Source organism: Gymnoscopelus braueri, assembly GCF_963280865.1.
Source record: "Gymnoscopelus braueri genome assembly, chromosome: 2".
NCBI classification, from domain to species: Eukaryota; Metazoa; Chordata; class Actinopteri; order Myctophiformes; family Myctophidae; genus Gymnoscopelus; species Gymnoscopelus braueri.
This window is the reverse complement of record NC_137604.1, coordinates 30,943,726-30,958,962: the sequence shown is the minus strand read 5'-3', so window position 1 is coordinate 30,958,962 and position 15,237 is coordinate 30,943,726. Positions and strand designations below refer to the sequence as shown.

Sequence of the window (15,237 nt, the reverse complement as noted above, 5' to 3'; positions counted from 1 at the left end):
CCCCCTTTAGTAACTCTGAGGACCCCCTACGGATCCCGGACCCCCTGTTGAAGACCCCATGGTTTAAGTGGTTCATATATTTATTACCAGGTGATATTTATAACAGTGTCGCAGCTGCAGAAAGCCACACATTTAGGTCATTATATTCCCGCTCTGTATGAACAGCACCATAAAACACAGGGAAGAAAGGTCAGCCGGTATCTTGGAGTTAAAGTGGGAGCAAGCTTCCCCAGCAATGAGATCAATCGCTCGCCGGACGAGAAATACAAATGTGTCAGTCAATACACGTCTTCTGCATATTATTTCTCCAGTGTGTGTTTCAATCAGCCCAGAGTAAACGCACTGATTTATGCCGAACCCAAAATGCGGGTAAATGCCATTTGGAGGTCGGTTATCAACGAATTCACAGGTAATTTATAATCTGACAGCTTTCCATGGCAGACCATAGTGATTTGGCAGGATGCCCTCTTCAGCAGCGGCTGCACTCTCTCCATCACCTGTTCAGCTGTGCCCAGAGGGACTGTCACCGCACTGTTGTTGTCACTTGTTTGTTACCCATTTCTGTCCCCATCCCTTCTCTGTCTTTTTTTTTCCATATGCCTCATTCGCTCTCTTTGTTTTTTTACACACACACACAAAAATGTACGCATGCATGCACGCACACAGGCCCCGACACACACACGCACACGCACACGCACACGCACACGCACACACACACACACACACACACACACACACACACACACACACACACACACAGTTCTATCTCAGGCTGTTCCTCTGACATTTGGGTTGTTTGACACGTTAGTTCCAGCCTTTTACTCATAACTGATGGGATGTCTCTGGCAGATGCCTCAGAATAACCCACACTTGTGAGTGAGTGCGGCTGCGGTGTGATTTACGAGGCTGTGAAGGTTCTTGCCAAATGCTTTACATTAGAGCTTTGCATTCACTCATGGTCCAACAACATGCTGTTTGCCGATATATCTTCTGAAATGAGATCCACAGGCAATCTTGTCAACCCTTAACAGCTGTGATACCCTGTATGGGTTACATCATCAAAACACTTCTGAGCATTTCAGCATTCAAGCATGCGCTATTCCTTGTTTGCCATTTCAGTTTTGTCAGTAGTTGTGAAATTCTATGACTAAAAAGTAGCATGACATGTACTAGTCATACAAGGATACGTATTAATATATTCTGTTTTCGTCATCAGATGTCAAGTGCTTCCTGTTTTGTACAAGTGAGTCATCTCTGCTCAATAATGAAACTACCCCAAGACTACTTCACCCCAACATACTGTAGAATTGATATCCAAAATATCCATCCAAAACATCTGAGCTCTCAATTACAGATCACACCTTAAACATCCAGTACCGCAATCATAGGTTCAGTCAGATAACTCACGAATAGATTGAACCAATATAATAGAACGAATAGATTGAACCAATATTATAGAATGAGAATAAAAGTGTGGATGTAATATTTCATCTTGGCGTTCAGGCTCTGCTACATTTATCTCCCTGCTCAGCACAATTAGACAACCATCATTAACCATTAAGAGCAGGGAGATATATATACAATAACAACCCCCCATGGGGAACAGAACCAATAGCAGAGCCCACTGGTGGTGCTGGGGTGGCGGTGGGAGCAAACAGCCGCATGACAACAAACCAGAACACACAAAGCGGAAGGAACGCAGATTTAGGTGAGCTTAAATAACCCACCCAATTGATCAGCTGATTGCCACGTCAGTGTATGACGTACGGATCTTGCATGACACTGTATACAGCCACATAGTAATGAGCATGCGTGTAACCTCTCGAGTGTATACTGCCTGAACTAACCTCGCAGGCTACGCATCATTTTCAACTACATCCTACATCCAATCAAGTGCAGGATTTTTCACTATCTCCCAACAGTGGTAGATAGAGTGAGTGTATTCTGCAGCCCAACAGAGGGAGAGGGAGTGATAGAACAAAGTGACAGAGAGAGAGTGGGGACCTGGTAGTGTACCGACATCATACCAGTATTCCGTTACACAACCTTCACTGTGAACAAGTGTTATCTTGCCACATCATATCCACGACTCATCAAAACACCTCCACATGGTCCCTCTCTCTACCAGTAACTGACAGTCTGATAATCGCCCTGTTTTATACTTGATCGTACCACAAGTGTCACACCGCGAAGATGTCAGAAATGTTGAAAATCTTTGGGGAGGAAAAAGAAACACCAGGTTGAAAGTGGTAAAAAAAATAAGAACTGAAAAGATCATTGTTTTTGCCTTTAGGCAATGGAGCCTGGGATTCTCCCTAAGGTAGACTTCATTTAACCCATTTAAACGGGGAAGGCATCTGTGTCATTTTAGAATTTTGTGTTGGCTATTAAAAAATTGCAGATATACAAGCTCACAGCGCATTAACATTTAACATGTATTAAAGGATCTACACCATGAATTTAAAAAATATACTTAATATTTAATATCATATTGTTTATGTCCCTCAAACGTTTTTCAAAAGGTTTGAGCCTAAATCAAGTCTCAGATATACTCATTCCAACTAACTTCTCTCTGGCTTATAAAGCACTTTCACCTGCAATACCACATTGTCCTTATTTGGCACGTGGTGCTATTGAGACAGTTTGTATGCATGTTATCTCCTGGTGTGGGAAAAAGTTAAAAAACAAACAAAACAAAAATTTTATGTTGGAACTGAAAAACGGGAGGGATTATACAAAGTAGGTATCGCTTATGACGTCACGGGCGAGGGCAAATCAGTTGGCCTGTTTTGAGAACAATTTACATAAAACCCCAGATATGCTGTGAAAGCCTGAGTGCTCAAACTGGGGTATTTTTGGGGATAGAAGAAAGGTAGGGGAGACCAAAAACACACAAAAAAGAAGGAAAAGTTAAAATTCATGGTGTAGTCCCTTTAAATATCTTGAAAGTGTTTGAAAATGTTTGAATAATGAAATAGTTTGAGAACTACTAATTTAGAAGGCATTTGTAGAACCGGCCTCAGGTCTTAATGGGTTAATTGTATTAGTATGTTATTCCTTTAACAGGTCCGTTCATGAAAGTCCTTGCGGTCTTGTTTCCAATGAGGGCCTGTGAGCAATTAGGGGTTAAGAGTCTTGCTCAGGGAATCGTACCTGGGGCAACCAGGGCCTCTGGCTCCCTAGGCGGGCTCACTAACCACTCAGCTATGGTTCTCAAACTTGTCATAGTAGGCTACAACATGTGAGGATTTCTGTTTGTTAGGATAGCAATGTTGGCTTGTCGGTCAGTTGGTCCAACACAGATATTTCAGAAACTACTCTACTACTAAACTACTACTTTTTTGCTTTTTTCCCTTTTACTTTGTAACAGGATTAGAGGGTATCTAACAAACACAATTATAATTTGCTTCTTTTTTTTTTTTTCATTGCATTATTTAAAAAATATTGTATTATATATATGTATACATCATGGTTTTTCCTTCCCTATAATGTCTATGCGAACCCGTGGTTCTGATAGGGGGGTTAAGAAGCGACCTGGGCTGTCTTGCAGCCACAGGACCGCCAGATCAGAGGAAGAGTGTCACAACTGCCAGCAGGCAGGCTATACAGTACATGACTAACTCTAACCCCAGTGCATACTGATGGACAATCTATGTACTGAAAAGACACTTTTGTATGCCACTGTGAGAATTTGTATGAACTGCTTGCCCACACAGTGATGTGATGTAATGTCTCTTACTGTACCTCTGAAAAGCTTGTTTTAAAAAAGATAAAATAAAAAGTTGGTCACAAAAAAAAAGAAACTACTCACTGGACTGCCATGGAATTAGCTGCTCCAGAGGATGGACCCCACTGATTTTGGTGACCCCATGGTCTTTCCTGTAGCGCCGCCCGTAGGCCAAAATTCTCGCACACAAGGCATCTCAAAATCTAGCTGGTGGATTGCCATGAAACTTGCTGATCACATTCATGCTCCCTGGACAACACGGCCACGCGACAAAGTATAAATCAGTCTTTAATCACAGTGTGATTACGATACGCAATACTGTAGGACCCTTAAAGGAGTAAAAACAAAAGACTGTAGATGTTAAGGTAAGAATCAGTAATGCTCTCTTGTCCAAGCCATGTTGCTGGTTCAGCGCTAGTGCCATTTTGCTGAAGACCTGTTTTGAATGCAATCGATTGTTTTTTTTTCTAACAGGATAGCTTTGCTTTGAGTAGACCCTACACGTGCAAGGAAATTCAGTTTAAAAAACTCATGTACTCTCTCAATAATTGCACACACTACATTACTCTTCCTGCTTGTATCCCCCAGTGGAACGTCTTTGGTTTAACCACTATATAATTCTACATTGACTGAGCCTTCAGGCAGATCCACGGGGAGGCTTGACAGAGCACTATCCTCTCTGTTGTGCACTATGCTGGGGGACCAAAAAGCAGACCCCCCCCCCCCCCCCCTTCTGTCCCCTGCTGGGTGCAGCGGAGCGAGATGCAGAAGGGCACTAGCTAGTAGGTAAACATGTCCCCAGGGATCTCCCCCTAGGTAAACACCTCCCCAGAGATCTCCCCATTCTCAATCCATTCTCGGAGTCTCCTCTCTGTCTGTTGCACTTTGTGGTTTAAAGAGAACAGTGTTTATTGGTAAAGAGACTTAGTTTGGTGGTGATGTCTGATCACATGCTGATATCCTGAGCAGAATTGCTTTCTTTCTTTACTGGTCTGTCTTTCTTGCTTTCACACTTTGACCACTCTCTCTTCCTTTCTTGTGTGAAGAACATAACTCTCTCCCTCTGGTTTTGGGGCTTCTCTCTCTCCACCTGTTTGAAGCCATGTCTTGATTTGACTGTTTCATGTATTTTATGGATATTACACTTTTTAATTTTGTTTTCTGATTCCTTCTGTAGTCTCTATTGTTTTGCTGTATCCTTAAGAAAGATGCTATACGAACTGCGTTTATTGTTATTCACTCCCAGTTTCAGTAAAGTAAGTTCCTCATTTTTGTCTCTGTATCTCTCCACTGTCTGTCTCCTTAACACTCCACTTTCTATCTCCCTTCCCGTCTGTTCTGTTGTCTCCCTCAGTCTTGGCCACTGTAGTTTCCTCAATTCTCACCTCTCTGTCACATGGCATCATTCACACTTTCCCTCCTCTCGCGCCCTCTCGCTCTCTCGCTCTCTCCAATCCATATTGGCATCAGTCTCTCTCTGTCTCCCTATTTTTGTCACTGTCTGCTTTTCTGTCTCTGTATTTTTCTCTCTCTCTCTCTCGCTCTATTTCTCGGCTCCATACTCTCTGATCCTCCCCCTTTTAGTTCCCCCGAGCCTCCATGCCAACATGTCTTCAGGCTGTCTCCTTTCTCCTTGGATAGAGGTCAGGTGGGCTTCCTCTGGTGTGAGGGGCTGCAGATACTTTTCATGGAGCTACTGTGTGTGTGTGTGTGTGTGTGTGTGTGTGTGTGTGTGTGTGTGTGTGTGTGTGTGTGCGTGCGTGCGTGCGTGCGTGCGTGTGTGCGTGCGTGCGTGTGTGCGCGCGCACACACATAGGACTTGAGAGAATGTATATTAAATTGTGTTTATGTGTCAATGCTAGAATCTAGACTGTATATGCCTGTATATGCATGATGCCATGTATATGCATGATGCAAAGTCCATTTCGCATGCATTCAGAAGTGGGGCATTCTCTCCGGCCATGTGACTGCCCTTGACATGCATTCCAAATGACAAACACCTGACTGTCTGTATTTGTGTATGTATTGCGGAGGAGGCTTAGATGTAAGCTTAGATCTTGTGCAAGTGCAACAAGAGTGTCCAACTGCCTGTGTGAGTTTGTTTCCCCAAGATAGTTACAGTAACAAAACAACGTCCATGAACTGTAATACTTATAATCTCTGAGCAAACAGAAACATTCTAGCCTGGTAAACCCTCCCTCCGGAAATCTCATTTGTAATTTATTTCAGGAGTGAGTCTGGCATGATCGCCCATTCTGCAATTTTGGCTGTGGGCTGGAGTTGGGCGGGAGTAATACCGTTGACTGACAACCCCTTCAGCCAATCAGCACTGTCCCACTTCAGCCAGTGCATTTTTACCAATTCCAGACTATGTGACGCAACAGGACTTTTGAGACGGCCATGCCCAAAATAGGTTGCCTTATTCGGATACATGCGTGTCACTGCCCGCCCCTGCCGGTTCTCTATTTTTTTTTTAAAATAGGCTCTGTCATGATTAATTGACCACATATATGAAGTTAAACAACTAAATTCTATCCAAACGATATCTTCTAAGTAAATTCCGTGCCTCAAAATAGAAGTTTGAGAGCTTTTTGAAGTTCTAAAACAGCGGAGAAAATAGCGCACAGAAAAGATGGCTGCCGTTCGTGTTTTGTCGGCTGCATTCAGGCTGCACTCGGTGCCATTCGGGCTCACTCGAACTCACCACCTGATTGGCCAACTTTCGCTGTCAATCACAGAACGATGAGCGACGACGCTGATAGGCTCGGTTTTTTGGTAATGCGCCCATACAAGCCTTCAGGCCAGACTCCTTCCTGAAATCAAATGGAAATGAGATTTTCCGGAGGGAGGGTTTACCAGGCTAGAAACATTCTGCAGATGGACAAAAACAAACATTCTCTCTGAATCAACTTTCGCTGACAAAGGATGAGATGAGCGCATCGGTATCTTTTGGCCGAAGTTGGACACATTCGACCTCAATGACTATGCAGAGTTTCAGCAGGGTGGACAGGCCAGCAACACCTCAGCAGCTAGTCACCACATGCACACTGCTGACAGAAGATTTGGCCTGCCTTTGCCTATCAGCGATAATGTATTAACTGGAAACATCCACTGGGAAGCGTAGACAGTTATTGGCATTAGCCCAGCCATTTGGAGTCATGAATATTTTGTCCCCCTGCATAATAAACTGATCACTTGGCAGTCTGGGGATTAGTGATAGTGGCTGGCAATGCCACGTGGTATTAGGAATTGAATACCTGAGTGTTTTTGTCGTCATGTCAATAGCTGTGATGCCATGGTACACCAGCGTTTCATTCCACACCGGGTTCAACGTGTTCTTCAAGGTCTTTGTGCGTAACTTGTTCGCCTGGAAGAATAAGAAGAAAGGAAAGTGAGCCATGAGAGAAAGCAACAAGGACATTTTAAGTGGGCTCCAAGGAGAAGGAACATAGACGGCAGACAGTGAAGACGGGAACATGAATTATCAATGTTAGAGTAACTGGAATTAAGGAGGGCGGATGTGAGGTGAGGTGACTAAACAAGGGCGTGCTGGGATGGTTGAGAGAAGATGTGAAGGGTAGGGTAGAGAATTTCTTTTTGGATGTGGGGGTGAGACCTAGACAGGTCAGAGAGAAGGACAATTGGGCAGCGTCTGAAGCCTAATTTATTTTTTAGTCATTTGACCGAGTTGCTGTTGCAGATTAACGACTTTCAACTGATGAGGATTTGTCATGTTTATCTGTTTCAGCGAGCAATGCAGTAATTTGGCGAAATATAAATTAGGCTGGGGGAGGGGGGGAGGGGGAGTGAGAAATGGAGGGGAAATATTTGTTTATCTGTCTCTCTCACTCTCTCTCTCTCCCCAGCTCAGGGAGTCACAGACATCTGCCACCTAGTTTGTGGAGAAGAGGACAGCAGGCTTGCCACACTTCACCTGCCCCTCTGCCCCCCTCCCATGTCACAACAACACCAGCAGCCGCAGCAGCCAGATGCACTAATAACCACAGCTTCCCTAACACAGCACACCAGTCACTTTGACAACGCTAACACGATTAGCATGAGAAATGAACTGTTTCCATGATAATAAAGGCTCAGGGGCCACTTGCTAACTGTATAATGCAGACACTCTACAACACCACGCACTTACCCTTATTACGATTCACTGAGATTTATTAAATGGGCATTGGCTGACTCATTTGCCAGACTCTGCCTTCAGGTTGTGTTCGTTTAGCTTTAGCATATTTCATTTCTCTTATCCGTTTCAAATGCAGCTCTGTCTTCTTCTCTGCAGGGTACAGTGACTGTCATTATATGGTGCAGTACATCAGCATTATTCACGTGTTGAGTGATGTGGGAATGCCCCATGCAGTACATTCAGACGCACACACGGACTCGCGCACGGACTCGCGCACGGACTCGAGCACGTGCAAAGTTAGAGTGAGTGTGTGCACTACACTGTAGCGCGGCGCGCACACACTAAGTGTTCCTCAGTGTTCAATTAACAGTCATGATTGCGCATTGTACTGGCAGTACAATGCAAAATCATGACCGTTAATTGAACACTGATGAACACTTACAGGTCCATCTGATTTTAATTAACACTCAGGATTTTGCAGTGTCCACTCCTCCAGCACACATGTCAATTTGAGTGTGAAAACTTCTAGTGCTTTCCACATAATTATCCTCCCTTTCTCTCCTCTCTCTCCTTCTTCCTTCTCTCCCCCCGTCTTCCCTCCAAGGACAGGCGGTGTGTCTCGGGGTGAGATTTTGTGCTTTCATTGTGTCATTGTGTTTTGTGCCCTGCACTGGCTGTGATGGCAGAACACAATGTAATATGCTGTAGGGCCTACACTACATTTCATTGTTCTGCCATCGCAGCCTCAGCTTGTCTTCCGTCAGTCTGTCGCAGTCTCTCTCTCCTCCTCCTCCTGTGTTCCATTAACTGCGAGAACAGCTAAAGTTTGGCTTTCTGTTCAACCACTTTCAACCTGGCGTCCCTGGCGACCCGTACGTGTTGTGAGCTATTTTCAACAAAGTATAAAATAGGGCATAAGTGGCTAAGATTAAGAATTAACTTTGTTTGAATCACTTACTGTTCATGAGCAGAGTCACGACTCCCCACATAATACGCCAGCTTGCGTGGTGCCATGCAAACATTCAGCCTTCACTTCTCTGACACCAACTACTTCTGCTGCCTTTGAAATGTTCCTCCATTGCAGTGTCGTGTCTAATTTATGCTCCGTCGGTATGACGGCGTCACACGCCGAAAGTAGCCGGCCTAAAAGCTCACACCGTGTCGACGCAGCGACACGCTGTGAGCTTTCAGGTCGGCTACTTTCGGCGCGTGACACCGTCACGGAACAAAGTATTAACCCATTAAAACCGGGAAAGCATCTGTGTCGTTTCAGATTTTAGCGTTGGCTATTCTAAAATAGCAGATACACAAGCTCACAGTGAGCTTGTACATCTGCCATTTTTGAACATTTTTGAAAAATCTTGAAAGTGTTTGAAAACGTGTTCATAATTTCACATTTTTTTAACACAAATCTTCTCTTCTGGGGGGGTCCCTGGCACAAAACATTTTCAGATGGGGGTCCGCTGCACAAAAAAGTTTGAGAACCACTGGCACCATCATCTCCAAACATCTAAATGTCTCTGCACCGGCATATAGGGCCCAATCCCTCCTTTTCCCCTCCTCATCCACGCATTTATTTGTGTCCCTGGAAGCCGTCCCGGCCTCCACCCTTCCATCCACACATCCTTCTCTCCCCCGCCATCCTCTGTCTCAATCATCGGTCCATATGGATGGTCTTATATACTTCTCTCACACTCCCTCTTTCCCGGAGCTGTGAGGGAAGTGAGGCCTGCTGTTGGTGAGTCAGGTGAGTCACATCCCCTGTGCGACATGATTAGGAACGGAAAGGGCCCCGCCACGTGCACAAAGGGCCCCGCCACGTGCACAAAGGGCCCCGCCACGTGCACAAAGAGCACAGCTGAATACACCGTGGCGACTAAAAACCACTCCGTAAAATCTGGAGTGTTAAATGAATGATAGGACCTACATGTAACATTTCAATCTGTACGCGCGCACCTGTGTGTGTGTGTGTGTGTGTGTGTGTGTGTGTGTGTGTGTGTGTGTGTGTGTGTCAAAGGAGGGGTCGAGTTACAGTAAAGCTGCATATGATGTTACAGTAATGTGCGTATGAGCATGGACAGGCATTGACTGTGTTTGTGTGCGTGCATGCCATGGGTGTGCGTATGTTTGTGTGTGTGTGTGTGTGAGTGTGTGTGTGTGTGTGTGTGTGTGTGTGTGTGTGTGTGTGTGTGTGTGTGTGTGTGTGTGTGTGTGTGTGTGTGTGTGTGTGTGTGTGTGTGAGAGAGTTTGTGAGTCTGACATCACTAGTCTGAATAGCTGTTGATGAGTTAATAGCATCTTTTTGTGAGGAAGAGAGGAAGAAAATATGTGTGTGTGTGTGTGTGTGTGTGTGTGTGTGTGTGTGTGTGTGTGTGTGTGTGTGTGTGTGTGTGTGTGTGTGCCTGTCATCCTCAGTTTCACACTTACATGGCTCTACCTTGGAGCAGCGTGGTCGATATTTACCCGAGGCAGGTGCGTGCATACTTGCGTGCTCACTGACGTTCTCTCTCCCCCTCTCTATCTCTTTCTCCCCTCTCTCTCTCTCTCGGTCTCTCTCCCTCTCTCTCTCTCCCCCATCAACACTCGCCACTTGCCTGTTGACGTGAGCCGTGTAACAATCCACACTGTTTCCATGACAACCACCTGCTGCTGTCCTGCCCCCATCCGTTACTCCCTCCCTTCTTCTCACCCCTTCTCCTCCCTCTCTCGCCTCCCTCCACACACTGTTGGTATTTCAAGGTCAAAGAGGGTCACAGGGAGATAGAGAGATAGTGACAGAGGGTGGAAAAGGGAGTGAGATAACAACAAGGGGACAAAAACACAGACAGAGGGGGGCTGCGGGGCATGAATACCCCGGTGGAGATTTTTTGGGTTGCACCTTAGACCTCAGCGGTCGCCTCAGTACAACTGTCTGTCCCGATGTCTGCCCCGTTTGTCACAGCCTCGATGTGTGTTAAGTTAACCTTGAGCCAAAATGGCTGACAACAGGTTGCCGCCGCCTACATCCGAAGGCATTGCTGCCCGTGCCTAATCTCATGCTGCTGCTGCCGTTTGCATTAAGAACAAGGCGAGGGGTGATGAAACAGACCAGAACACGTTTCTGCTCGACAGAGCGGAGCATTGGCCGAGCCACATTAACCAGTGACCAACCAAAAGCTGTCCCTGTGCAATGGCTTGAAACGACATGCTAGATTAGTCTGCTATCACGGTAAGCCCCTTTTGCGAGGGGTTTGGTGACATTCTGGTTGACCTTTCATGTGCTCGAGAAAACACGAATAAATTGCTCGCATTACTCTTGTAACACTCATAAATAACACAAACAGGATTCATTTAACTGTTGGGAGTGTAAAATAGACCCACATGGACCCTTACATGACATACTCTGACTGTGGAAATTAAATCATGTACTGTAGCATTTTAATTTCTGCATAACGTCTCCTGTTTCGCCCCAATTATTTTCAATAATTTGTTTGGTGCTTTGCTGGGTGGTGTGTTCTAGACAAGAGAGTCTGGGCAGAGTGGGGCAGAGAATGTCACACAAACACAAAGAGGAGGCATCTAACGGTAATGGAGGCTGAGGTGTGGCTGGAGTTACTGTATGACCTTGCTAGCCCCGGGTAGGAGATGAAGCTTGACGTATGGATCAGCTAGCCCATTGGAGTCCATCGCCTTCAGTCCCTGTAGACATACACAAACAGGACACACGCACACACACACACACACACACACACACACACACACACACACAGACACACAGACACACAGACACACAGACACACACACACACACACACACACACACACACACACACACACACACACACACACACACACATGCAGATGAGTCAAAGGTGAAGTCATCAGACGTTGGAACACTTTTCCCAACTGACAGGGTCAGGAGATGACACAGAACATCAGATTGTCCTCCTGCAATAGTTACATCTAAACAGCGCTACCGGGTGTCCTTTCCTTCGCACCATTATGCTCTTTTCTCTTGTCAGTGAGCTTACAGGTCAGCGGGCTGTGCATAAATTAACATCATCTGACAGTCCAGAACATACGGCGCAAAAACTGTGCCCTCGTGTACTACGGCCATTCTGAATATATTTAGCCGAGCGTTTTTTTGCCACGGGTCAGTCTTGTCTCTGCCCAACGACGATCAGTAAGCTTTCTTTTCATACTCGGTGAATGCGGTTGACATGCCAAGATATCATGTTATGTTACAGTATAACAAATTGTATCGGGAGCCCACTGGCCTAGCGGTCCAGGGAGGCGCATACCACCTATGGGCTCTGATGAAGCCTGACAGCGCGTCACGAGTTCGAATCCCGATCCCAACGACCTTTGTTGCATGTCATTCCCCGTCTCTATATTCACTGTGCACTCGGTAAAGGCAGAAAAGCCCAAAAAATAGCCATAGCCTCAGGCTGCGGCCCCTCAGAAAGAAAAAAAGAAAAGAAAGGTTGCGAAAATAAATGTAGCTAAAATAGCCATTCTACCAGCTCACAATGCACCAGGTTGAAAATGGTACAATAAGTCTATAAATTGAATTAGAAGTTTTCTTTTTTCCCCTCTCCTTTCCAATTGACCTCCTGGTCCCCGCTGAGGGGCCGCGACCCCCACTTTGAAAACCTGTGTATAATATGAAGGTAAACAATAAGTCATTCATTGAGCTACATGATGTCTACAAACGCAATGACTAGTTTTATTCTTTGTTTCTTTAAGCAGGATTAATTCTACACAAAGCGTGCATTCATCATACTTTTGACAGTATATCTACTATATATATATATACCTTGGCCTTATGGATGGTACAGTGAAGGCTGTTCTGATCCTGATCAAACTGCAGGTTGAATTCCAGGGTACCCAGGTAGGCTGAAAACATAATGACACGCCATGAGTTACTGCCAGTCTATAAACACTTCACACAAGGAAACACACCCACAGTGACAAAAGCCGGCAGAACACAAACACACTAACACACATACAGTACAGTACAAACGTTCATACCCATGTGCATGCAGACACACACAACCGCGCACGCACGCACGCACGCACGCACGCACACACGCACGCACGCACGCACGCACGCACACACGCACACACGCACACACACACACGAAACCTCGTAACTCCATATTTCATCTTTATAGGACCACAATGGAAACCCATTTAGCCCAAATGTGTGACTGTACCTCGATCGTGCTGTTTGCATTTCTGTCCAATAAAGTATTCAATCAATCAATATGTTTTTTCATAAATGAATGCCCCTTTTCATTTGTTGTCACTTTGAGGCAGTGTTGTGCAAAAGTAGCTCACAATGTGCCATGATGTGACATAGGGGTTGAACATATTTGCCTATAATGACATGCACCAAATAGAGACGTAGGGTTGAAAGAGGTCACGTTTGTCTGTGGGTTTTTAAAAAGCATTAATAATTCATTAATAATTAGTATTAATAAAGTATTAAGAGCTTGTGAGTAGATTATAACTAAATTACAACCACTGGAACACATGGTTATTTTCTCTATATTTGGAAAAGCAACACTTTTGGACATACAAGGTTTCCACCCGACAGCAACAACATGTTGGTAATTCTCCGTAGAATTGGTAGCATATCGGTTCCTTGAAACAAGGCTGCATGCTTGACATGAATCTACATCTGCCTCGTTTGATTTCAGTTTGTCAAAGGAACCGAAAATTGCAGAGTGGCTCACAACAAAGCAGTGACTCAGTGCCACGAATGATCAGTAGAAATGCCAAGGCACAGAAAGTGGGATTGACTGAGTTGCATGAGAGAAACAAACACTTGACACCCCAATTACACTGTAAACTCATTTTGTGATTCTGAGCAATTTACACAGCAACTCACTTATTCACAAAGCAAAACACTCATGCTCCAGTTCGAGACTGGGAATGTAAATTATGTGCTGTAATGGCTAGCAATTTTCCCACCAAACACATGGGGGATCGCGCGCACATGCACACTCACGTGCACGCGCACACGCACACACACACACAAGCAAGCAGCCTCTAGATATTTGACATGCTGGGTCAGGACATTCGCTCATAACCACTGAGGCGTTTTATAACAGCATTTGGTTTTTGGCTGCCGACACGATTTCGACAGACGTACGTGCCTCAGAAACTGAGCCAGATTCAAAAAAGTGGAGTGACACCTTTCGCCGTTTCCAGAAAAGAACCGCCGGTACTTTCTCCCCAGTCCCATAAAAACAACCAGCCAAATAACTCACTGTCTTCATCGTCAGAGTCCGCCGGCTCTGCCCGCTCCCCTTCGTCATCCTCCTGCTTCTCCCTGTCCCTGTCACCTACGCCCACGATGTGCCCGTTGAACGTCTCCTCCTTCAGGATCTTCTTCTCCCGCGGCGGGGGCGGCGTGCAGGGGTAGTCGTGGAAGCGGGGGAAGAAGTCCGAGATCTGCGGGATGGGAAGGATGGGGCCCGGGCACACGTTGATGGCAAAGTGCTCCTGCATAGAAATCTTGACCGGGGAGGGGGGCGGCGGCGGGACCGAGGCGTGGCGGGGGGTCACGGAGGGAGAGGATGCCGGAGAGGTGGAGGAGGGGGCGGTGGAGGGGGTGGAAGGGATGACCAGGTGGGAAGAGGAGGGGGGCGGCGGGGGCTTTGAGACACTCATGCGGGCGGCCGGATGAGACTGTCAGGTGTGTGGGACTGGGAGGAGGGTGGAGGCGTGCGTGCGTGCGTGTGTGTGTGTGTGTGTGTGTGTGTATGTGTGTGTGCGGTGGGGAGGGGCAAGAGACGGGGAGTAAAAATGATGTGAGGTGAAAAGAGGGGCAAGTGAGGATTGTGAGTTAAAAAAGTGATGGGAGAATATATAAAAGAATATAAAATATTATGAGCGAGAAAATGAGCGAGGATGGTCAGAGGGGATAGAGAGAAGGACGTTTAAGACAATACAATCACATCTGTCTCAGACTTTCTTCACATTGGACACTCTAGCAAAGACATGGGTTCAGGCTTTGCACAGCTGCAGTGGCAGAGGTCAAGTACTGAGTAATATATATATATGCGTGTGTGTGTGTGTGTGTGTGTGCCATTTCTGTACCGACCCACGCACACGTGCGCACACGCGTATTTTGGGTTAGCTGACTAAATAGCAGCTCACCTCCACCATATGATGAGGTGTTGACTGTGTTTCTTCACTTCATTCTCTCTTAGCTCTCTTCTCTCTCTCTCTCTCTCTCTCTCTCTCTCTCTCTCTCTCTCTCTCTCTCTCTCTCTCTCTCTCTCTCTCTCTCTCTCTCTCTCTCTCTCTCTCTCTCTCTCTCTCTCTCTCTCTCCATAAATACTACATCCCAAAAAAATCTGTTTTGATTCAAATGGCTGCCAGGATGT

General features: G+C 45.8%; 1 protein-coding gene across 1 annotated transcript in view; it reads right to left on the bottom strand.

Moving 5' to 3' along the window:
- Positions 1–15,237, bottom strand: part of doc2g (double C2-like domains, gamma) — a 40,462-nt gene that overhangs the window by 23,262 nt on the left and 1,963 nt on the right. The window contains exons 2-5 of the mRNA XM_080444520.1: positions 14,116–14,553; positions 12,657–12,736; positions 11,466–11,540; positions 6,985–7,094 (exon numbers count right to left, since the gene is read on the bottom strand). Coding sequence (XP_080300646.1) covers positions 6,985–7,094; positions 11,466–11,540; positions 12,657–12,736; positions 14,116–14,518 — 668 coding nt within the window. The 5' untranslated portion in view covers positions 14,519–14,553. The remainder of the gene's footprint in view (positions 1–6,984; positions 7,095–11,465; positions 11,541–12,656; positions 12,737–14,115; positions 14,554–15,237) is intronic.